The sequence below is a fragment of the Bactrocera latifrons genome, unplaced genomic scaffold (genome assembly GCF_001853355.1).
Source record: "Bactrocera latifrons isolate USDA-ARS-PBARC rearing strain unplaced genomic scaffold, ASM185335v1 scaffold_10, whole genome shotgun sequence".
In the NCBI taxonomy this organism is placed as follows: Eukaryota; Metazoa; Arthropoda; class Insecta; order Diptera; family Tephritidae; genus Bactrocera; species Bactrocera latifrons.
Window position 1 is genome coordinate 2,365,558 of NW_017534408.1, and position 10,349 is coordinate 2,375,906.

At 37.2% G+C, this 10,349-nt stretch overlaps 2 protein-coding genes across 4 annotated transcripts in view; both read left to right on the forward strand.

The window, feature by feature from the left end:
• Nucleotides 1-2,632, forward strand: part of LOC108965686 — a 60,113-nt gene extending 57,481 nt beyond the window's left edge. Inside the window, exon 6 of the mRNA XM_018928264.1 lies at nucleotides 2,604-2,632. Within this exon, the coding sequence (XP_018783809.1) occupies nucleotides 2,604-2,632 (29 nt within the window). The remainder of the gene's footprint in view (nucleotides 1-2,603) is intronic.
• Nucleotides 1,582-10,349, forward strand: part of LOC108966747 — a 40,255-nt gene continuing 31,487 nt past the window's right edge. The window contains exons 1-2 of one of the 3 annotated variants that reach the window (XM_018929791.1): nucleotides 1,582-1,670; nucleotides 9,976-10,284. In XM_018929791.1, the coding sequence (XP_018785336.1) occupies nucleotides 10,277-10,284 (8 nt within the window). In that variant the 5' untranslated portion in view covers nucleotides 1,582-1,670; nucleotides 9,976-10,276. Of the gene's footprint in view, nucleotides 1,730-9,975; nucleotides 10,285-10,349 lie in introns of all 3 variants that reach the window. The other 2 variants (XM_018929805.1, XM_018929799.1) reach the window with 2 other exon arrangements.

Genomic DNA, 10,349 nt, shown 5'->3' on the forward strand with positions numbered 1-10,349 from the left:
CCATAAATCTTTCGCAGAGCGACGACAGTTTTTTTGATGTTAGGAGGTATTTCGTCTTGCTTTCGTTTAGACCCAATTGCTTCGACCCTTTTTCCAAAGATATCCATGTCATCGGCATACGCCAGCAGTTGTACACTCTTGTAGAAGATCTCTTCTCTATTCAAATCTTCAGCTCGATTTATTTTCTTTAGAAGTAGATGGAAGAAGTCGCACGAAAAGGAGTCGCCTTGCCTGAAACCTCGTTTGATACCGAACGGCTCGAAGAGCCCCTTCCCGATCCTGACGGAGCTGTTGGTATTGCTCTTTAGTCAGTATACACAACCGTGTTAGTTTCGGTCCAGCAATTACAGCGAACATTTTTTTACCAACTTCGAAAACGATTTTTTGAAAAAAACATATCTAAAGTTTTGTGAACCGATTACACTAACATTTTTTTACAAATATGCTCGGGTATATTTGCCAGGTCGACTTTAAATTTTCGGAGAATATTATCATATGTTTGAATTGATTGAACAAAAATTGGATTTTTTGAAATCCACAAGTGCTTATAAACCCCTTAAGGCACTGTTTTTTTTAAATTGAAGTACTGAAAACTCCGTCAGTAACTAAATGATGTAGTTACCAAACTCTAAACCAAAAAACTACATATTCTTATTCGAATTGAGTCGAACGCTTCACCTATTGGGATACGCTCTCACGAGTACCGCGAGTACAACCAACCCACACATAGCCAATCATGTTTGTAAATAAAAGCCATGACGATCGTTGCGCATTCAATTGTGGAGCAACAGCAAGAACGTCCAAACGGAGAGTATGCGAAAAAATACGTTAGAGCGAACACGATCCACAAGCAAAAGCAACAAACAACAACAAATGAGCAGTGGAGTTGCAACAACAAACACATCGATTACACATTGACGCCGCTGCTGACGCTGACATCGCGCAAAGAAGTTAACTGGAACATAACTGCCGGTGGCAATGCCGTTGACTGGCGCTGACTGCGGTTGACTGCGAAGCGATCGCGCCGGAGAGAGTGTCCGCTCGACTGGGCCGTCGCTTGATTGCCATAAGAAAATGCAAAGCCAGTTAGTTGGAAGTCGTTTTCGGTTTCAGTTGTGTGAAACGTGTTCGCCTGCCAAACAGTCGCTGTAGACGTCTCAAGTGGTGATCGCTGTTGGAGTGAAGCATTAAAAAGAATTTTTGAAAAATTAATAAATAAACCAAGTGCTAGTTTGTCATTTAAACGCGTACGCATTGCGTGCTTCGACGGTTATACAAAACGCTTTCAACTGCATGTCTATACGTATGTATGTGTGTGCATAAGTATGCCTCGATCGTAATCTATAGTGTGCGCGGGTGTCAATCGGCTGGTATTTAGCGAGAAATACTTAAACGCGTAGAAGCGGAAGTGTTTCGCCAAGACAAGTGCACGCGATTTACCTTCTATGTACGTACACACAAACATACATACGTACGTGTATGTGTGTGAAGGCGATTTTTATACGTTTTTGTTGTTTATTTATGATTGTTTTGGTTGCATTATCGGCCAGTGTGAAAATCGCCAATTCGTATAGCACGTCCAATGCCTTTTCACTTCAACAACAATAACGACAACAATCAGTCCAACAACAGCAACAAAGCCGACCAAAACGAAGCTGGAACAATCGCAAGTAGGTAAACTACGAAAAGCAACCTTAAAGGAGAATGTGAAAGCCAGTTATAGCCAAAAGTGAGCAATAAGCAGCAATAAAGTATAAATTTCCAAAAACAAAAACAAAAAATTAAAGAAAAGTGTATAAAAGAGTATAGAAAACGGCGACAACGGCTGACTAAAAATGTGACCTTTTTGGTGCTTGGCTGACGATCGCCGTATACTTATTTACATACACACACACGCGCGCACGCACATGCAATGTATGCATATGTATGTCATTGTAGTTAAGACGTTTGGCTTTAACGGTCGTTTACGGGCCAGCGAATGAGCGTGCGTGCGCGTGTGTGTGTGTTAGTAGCTGTGTCGTCACAGTCAGAAACCAAGCGGTCGCATATTTTAGGCAAGCACGAGCTGCTAATGTTGTTGCTTTTGCTTTTGTTGTTGTTGTCGCGTTTTTATCTGCTATTTTTTGTTGTCTGCTTTTGCTTGCTGTTTTTGCAAGGCACACAAAACCTAAATGTATATTGTTGTTGTTGTTCTTGGCAACAAGTACCTGCAAGATCCACAACAACATGCTGCGTTCTCAGCGCACACGCTCGCCGCGCAAGACCTGTTCGGCGTGTTCACGAGCAGTGGTAAAAAATGAGAGCTGCCGAGATCTGCTTGGACAAGCGCACATCTACACGCATATTTATATTTGTATTCATATACAACAACAATAAATAATAACAAGTTTATGGTGCTAAAACCTGGTGGCCGTTTGTGGCAGCCAAACGAGCTAAGTGAGCCAGCACTCGCTACTCGCTCGCCGCCGCTGGCAACCCAATTTAAATGGAAACAAATTGCATGCGAGTAGTGTCGCTAGTGTATTTGTGTATGGAAAAATTAAACGCTTTAAATAAAATCGCTTGGACATTTTAAAAATCATAAATTCTTTAATTTGTTCCAGAATGCATGTTGGAATACGCCGGCGCGTAAATGAAAAACCGCATGCTTCGAGCGAAATTTTGAATTGCTCATGCCAACTTTTATACATACATACATATGTATGTACATAGTTATGATTAAAGTAAGTTCAGTTTTTTGTAGAGATTTGAGGCACACTTACGATAAGATTGCAAAACCATATCCGAACATTTGAAAGAATTTCATAATTAGTCAGTCTTCATAACAATTTTGTTTTCAACTCTAAGAAATTCTATTAAAATCCACTGATTCATTAAATTATCTGAATATAAACACGATTTAACAGATTTCCTTTGCTCACTCAGGCACTTATTACAGAGGCTTTTATATATGTAATCTTAAAGTCGTAATCAATATTCGTAGTAAACAACTTCTCCAGAAAGCGCATTCCTTTGAATGATGAAAATCAATTTAATTTCGTAAAACTTTCTCCATTTACTTCACAAAATGTATAAGAATCCACAAATTTACTTGAACAACGTTCTTTCGAACACCACGAAGTTCATCTGTCAGTCCAAAAATGGTGTCCAAAAAACACACATCGAAGGTATTACCATTTCGTTGAATTTCAAAGCTGGATTCGGACTCGGCTTTTTCGAAGAGGTATAAAACTTGCTCTCGCCAAGTAAACACAAATGTTTTAAAATTTGTATTAAACGATAAAAATTTTAGGAATCGTGTACAGTCAAAACTTATGCGAAATCTATCGGACAAAAAATAAAGGAATCATCTATTGGATTCTATGATAATAAAGTACGCGGAAATTGTAAATAAAACGCAAAATATTTAAATATTCATCAATACTACACCTATGTCAGTGATTTTTGCAGTCCTCGAAACACTTTTCATAAGCACTTTTGGGGACCTTTAGCTTCTTCAGCGAATTATGTTTTATCTCTTTGTTCGACTGAAAACGGGTTACACGGAGCGCTAATTGCAGTTGGTTTATCGATGGTAATCACTGCGTTTTTGGCTTTAAATTTGGTCACAATCGTGGCTGGATGCGATGATGCATTATCATCGCGTAAAATCCATGAACTGTTCTTCCACAATTCCGCCCGTTTTCGACGGATAATCATTAACCACCACGAATGTCGACAAAACCAATGAGCATCACTTTGATTTTTGAACGACTTTGGCGTGGCTTTTTTGGTTTCGATTCGATTTTTCATTCATTCCGATGATTTCTGACTTGTTGGCATGGGAAACTCATAAATCCATATCTCTTTGACAGTTATAATGCACTCCATGAATGTGGGATCGGAATTTGAACGATCAAGCATGTCCAAAGAGACCTATTTACGGTATTGGTTTTGAAAAAAAGCTTTATTGGGACGATTCGAGCAAGAATGCGTTTTACACCCCAAAATATCCACCAAAATTATTCGAACGGACTAGCGAGAGATTTCGAGCTCTCTTGCCATCTCTCTATAACGATTTTCAATCACCATATTCTTTATTGTTTTAATACCATATTTTCATCAGTTGAAGAGGTCGAAGGTCGTCCAGAACGAGGCATGTCTTCAGCGATCTCTCGATCGTTTTTGAAAGCTTTGTACCACTCGTAGGCTTGTGCCTTTTCCTACCTTCGCAACGATTCTGCGACAATTCTTTGTTCGTAAAGTGTTTTCTTACAAAAATATTTGAAATTCCATTGTTTTTCATTGAAGTTCATGTTTTTCCGAGATTTTCTCACCCATAAGTGGCATTAGAAACAGTAACAAGCCGAAAATGTTAGTACCAGTTTCCTAACACCTCAATAACAGTGCTAATTTTAAAATACAAGTAATTACTATGCGCCCAAGAATTATAAAACAACAAGGAAAATCATTCTAATTATTTTCAATTATTGGCAAAACCGCAAATGAATCTCAATCAAAGTGATCATGGCACTTATTTATCGAGTGTTGTGGTGCTTCATAACCCAAATTCATATTGCCGTGCCTTCACAAAAACCTTAAATCACGACTCACTATATATATTAGATAAACAAACTGGATTTTAAGTAATATACACCACTGGAGCAAAAAGTATAAATAATAGAAATTAAGAAAACGCACAAACAATGGCTTGTATCAGCTGCGATCACGATCATCGTCAATAACCGGTTAAGCAAACACAACGAACGACTACATACGAATGGGGGCTATATATGTATGCTATATACATACACAAACTCATATGCATCATTTCCGATCACTGATCGCTTTAATGTCTTTCAATTACGTACTTTGCAAGTCTTGCATTTGCTTTATGAACGCCAGTAACAGCAACAGCAACAAAACCGGTGCTAATTTTATTACCAATTTAAAAACAACAACTACTGAGCGTAATTTTCCCCTCCATTTATGCTAGCACCTTTAGTGTAAATATGTATGCATGCGCTTAGAGATAGTTATAAATACATACATACATGTGAATATACATATGTGTTTCTAGTTGATATAAATAAGTATGTGCACTTTTTGTTGTAAATACCCGCTGATAATATATTATATGAAAAATACCTATACTCTTAAAAATTCACAGCTGCTCTTTCATATTTATCGAACTTTAAGCTGTCAAAAGATAATACAAAATTTCAAATGATTGATAAGCGTTATTTTTGACTGTGCGTTTACATGGTTGTTATTCGAAAGCGTTCAAATATTATAAATGTGGAAATTGAGGGTTATCAGCGAAGGTAAATTTGCATAACAGTCTTTTAGTTCACTTTCTTAAGACTGCTATTGGGAAAACGTAAAATGAAACTCACACACGCCCGCAAATATGTATCTACAGTATGCTACATACAAGTCAACATGAAGGCCCAATGATAAGGCGACAGATGGCAGCAACATAAAATTGAATTTTGTGAAACGTCTTAGAAGGCGATAATTACGCTGCCAGGGAACTTACGTTCTGTAAGAACATCGAAGTTGCTGAAAAGGCTGGCAAACTACAAATTCTTACCAATTTGTTTCCAAACAATATTACAATCTTACAAATAAACAATTAGTGGAAAATTCAAAATATCCGTAAACACATATACCCGTCACATGTTTGCATATAGCCTGGTGTGTACCATATGTTCTGTTCAGGTTATGTAGACCGAGATCTCTTGAAAACGCATATATGTAGATAACCTTCATAGCTGCAGTGTGACTTTGAATACCAAAATGTCATTAGCAAAAGAAATATTCGGGGAGGTTTTGTAATATAAAAAGTCGACCAACAAGAATTTAGTGATGTTAAAATGGAATAAAACACTCAAATTTGGTGAAAAATATAGATAATTCTATGCCATTTATGGTTTAAACAAATTGTCGGTGGTTATCTATGACCCGGTTCAGTAGTTCGGCTGGAATTTCTACTATAGTGCGCTAAATGTCGTCTTCGTTCTCCTTCAGCGCTGGCTTATTACCGCAAACGCAATTAGCGAGACACTTGACAGGACCATTTCTCTAATTTACGAGTTGTCCAAATTTGTACGCAATGTGTCCATGTTTAGACGTGAAAAATGAAACAACGAACCGTCTTTTTTGAAATAGAGATCGTCCGTGTCGACTTCATGAAATTCCGGTAAAAAGTCGGTCAACATCGTATTATCTCGAAAAAATGAAACTCATTGTTGCGGCCATACGACAATCCGCTTCAAAAGGACAATTTTCGGGAATACAAATGCAATAAATAAGCCTCATTAGAGAATATAATTTTTCGATGAACGCCTTTTTCGAAAACGTTTTGGACAATGTCCAAGTGTTGTACCAACCTGAAACATAACATGATGGAAAGGCAAACCTTACTGAAAAAACTCGCGAATGACACGCGTAATGTTTGGCTCCAAGGCTTCAGACTTTACATATCCCCACAAAAACCGATCTAACTGTATGAAATCACAGGATCTTGGTGGCCAATCGACCGGCCCAAAACGTGAAATTATCTGCTCACCGAAGTTTTCTCTCAATAGTTTCATTGACTGATGCGATGTGTGGAAAGTGGCGCTGTCTTCTTGGAACCAAATGTCGCAAAAATCACGACCTTAAATTTCAGGCATCAAATAGCGATAACGGTCGCCCTTGACTTTGAAATGTGTCTCATTGTTGAACAAAATTTGGCTCGAAAACGTCGGATTTTCTTAGGACCTTTCCAAGAGCCCATAGAGTGAAGCGATGTCTCTTGGGAAGGTCGAGTGGCTACAGTTCTTGCACAAGCTGTATTTTGTACGTTTGCGATTTGTAGATCTCGACGTAAACTGCGACAAGTCCGACCGACTCCGAAAATCACTAAACAATTTTTCGATTTTTTTCGAAAATCCTAAACGGATCTTTTCCCTCAAGCGAAATGTGTACAATTCGTGAAGATGCACACGCCCTTCCTAGACTTTTTGCTAATGTACACTCCAGAAGTCATCTAGTCGGTAATTCATATTAGAATTAGCATGTTGAGGGTCTTGTAAATGTTACTTTGCTCCCCAAAGTAGCACAAGAGTAATTATATGTAATTCCAAATCTGACATGATTTTCGGTGAATTCGAGAGAGAAAGATGAAATAGTTTATAGCTTTCAAGTTATGATGACCAATAATAGTTTCTAGTTCTTCTGATCTTACGCAAAGTTCCTGGAATGTGCCTGAGCCGCTCTGCTGCCAAAACAATCTTCTCGAAAAAATTATTTAATAAACAAAAAATGCTTTAGCAAATCGCATGACACCCTCTTTGAAACCTTGTTTATTATCAAATTATTTAATAAGCACCACTTTTGTTATTATGAGTATTATATATTTTCCAGAACAATTTATAAAGCTTCTTTCTCCCTTCAAATAAAGACACTGAACATTCATTCAAGACGTGTTTATTTGTATGTATGTAAATACACTTAATAAACTTTAATGCACTGGCAAAGGGAAGTATCAAATTAAGTAATTGTAGTAACTTACTTGCGACGTGCTAAATCAATGGAACGTGCATATCATTATCGTAAGCCTTGACTCGAAAAGAGAAAACAATAATAAAAACAAACAAAAAAGCAAAAATCGGTAAAGATTCCCAAGTTGGGATCACTGATCGTATTATACAATACAACAACGTCTCGAGCGTCACTTGTATGACTAAAAACAATTGAATGCAATAAAATTAATTGTGCGACGAGAAACAGCAGTTAATTCGCCTTTATTATATTTCACCGTATACAGTAACTAACAAAAGTGTATACATATATACATATATGTAAGCGTGTGTGTGTTAGCGCAACAAATTTGTTAGCAATGTGTAAAATGCTGTAATGAATTGCATATTTGACGCATTCGCATACACCTTTGTTGTTGACTTGTGTGTATATTTCACAGACACACACACATCGCTAACATTTCGTACGCTTGTTGGCAGTGAAAGTGAATTGTCGTGTCGCGTCGAGTATTATTCGCTTTTCATTGTTTTCCAGCACAAAGTAAAAAGCTCCAACAATTTGCTAGACAAAACAAACGGCAAATATGCAACTAATACACATACATATATATGCATATATGTATGTATTAGAAAATTTCCCGTAATAATTTTTCCGTTTCCCGTTATTTGGCTTTCCCTTGTCGGCATCGTCATCGTCTTTCCGAGTGTGACTGTCAATTGTTTTTGCTTTCTAGCCGTAAAAGTGCAGTTTCCGATCGATAAATAGAATTACTTTGTGCAGAAAAATTATACATACTTTTTTTTGTATAATAACGCGTTTTAGTGGAATAAAATGTAGATACAAATTTTAAGAGGTATCAGTCAATAAGCTAAGCTGGTACTTTGCATATAGTACAACAGTTTTCGCCGAACCAAAATAACGGTTGAATATCTGTCAATTAGTTTCCAAAGGTGATCCATTTCGAAGTTTTCTACTTCTTTTAAAGAAAAAACACACAACTTTAAATTTAATGAGGAGTGTTTATTCGAAAGAATATTATTTAGCATTTTTTTTTTTTTTTTTTTTTTTTTTTTTTTTTTTTTTTTTTTTTTTTTTTTTTTTTTTTTTTTATCTATTTTAAATGTTGACCAAGACTACGTCTCCGATGGTCCATCCGTCGAGTTCAATTTTCGATGACTCGTTCGAACACTTTAACTGGTAACTGGCGAATGATACGCGTTATGTTTTGTTCCAAGACCTGACTCAAAGTGAGTCCGCCTTGACTTTAGACTTTACATATCAAAGTCTAACGTTGTGATAACTCACGATCTTGGTGGCCAATCGACCGGCCTAAAAAGTGAAATTATCTGCTCTCCGGAGTGTTCTCTCAATAAATCATTGATTGGTACGTTCTGTGGGAAGTGACGTTGTCTTGTTGAAACCAAGTGTCACCAATATCTCGAACTTCTATTTCAGACATCAAATGGTCGGTTATCGTGGCGAAATAACGATCGCCATTGACGGTTACATACTCACCGGCATCATTTTTGAAGAAATATGGACCCATAATTCCACCGGCCCACAATCCACACCAAACCGTTTTTTTTCCGCTTGAAATTGCAGCTTCTTAATCTTTTAAGGTTGCTATTCCCCCTAATGCTTGTTTAAATACCCTTTGTACCCGAAATGGGTCTCATCGTTGAACAAAATGTGGCTCAAAAACATCGGATCTTCTAGTAACATGACAGCTGGACACGACTCAAGCGTGATCTGTTAAAAACAGGCTATTGAAAAAAGTAATTAAAGTATAAAAAAATGTATACTATATATGTTATAGCGGGTTTTAGAGAGTACAAATTGCGGTACTCATACTCAGTTATTTTTTAAATTCAAACATAAAATTTAGAATCTTTTTTACCGTTTGTTCATTTACTAAAATTGACTAAAGAGCTAATCAGTTAACTAAAAGTGTATTCTAACCTTAATTGTGTCACTAATTCTGTCGTTAGTCAGCACTAAATTAGCAACCCCTAGAAAGTATTGTTCGAAAACGTAAAGTGTAGCCTCTAGAATCAGTAATCTCTATCTTGACCTAGCGAAATATTTCCTTCCTCTTTTTGAGTTCTTTTGACACTACAACACTTCTGAGACTCTGCTTGCATAACTATCCAACTCTATGGGACACCTGACAACCAATATTAACTCTTCCCGCAAATTCTGCAACACAAGCCACTCAGGCAACACCACGGGCGCGCCAAACATAAAGACATCCAACTGGGTTTATGCAAAAATACCTTTGTTTTCAGCCCTACAATTACAATAGCAGCAATAATGACAACAAGTAGAAAAGCAGAAATGAGGGAAAACAAAAGTGCAACAGTCAACAACAATGTGGCAAGTAGCATCAGGTATCGTCAACGCAATTAGATCCAGCATAAGTCAGTTTAATGGTGTGCGTATGTTTTTGCTCATTTCTCCTTCTTTCCAAAGCAACAACTAAGCAGGCAATGTGATAGTAATTCTTTATTTTTGTTGTTGCACTGCCATATCTGACATTTAACGGCAACGAAGTTTATTAAGTTGCAATTTGTGTTGCATATTCACGTGCCGCATGTGGCAGTGAATTGCGAAAACCAAAAGCAGAAGTAAGAAAAAGCAGTAAGGCAACTAAAAAAGCAGCGCATAAAAAGAAGACAGATGAAAAAACAGCAAACAGAATTCCAACGGTGCGCAAAACAGCTTTGGAGTTAAAAAAAGAAATAAAAATTTTGCAGAAAATAGAAACAAAAGCATGAACAGGTAAGCGAGTGGCGGCGAGTTGCCAACTATTTGCACATACAGTTATTTTTTTTTTACTTGTTTAT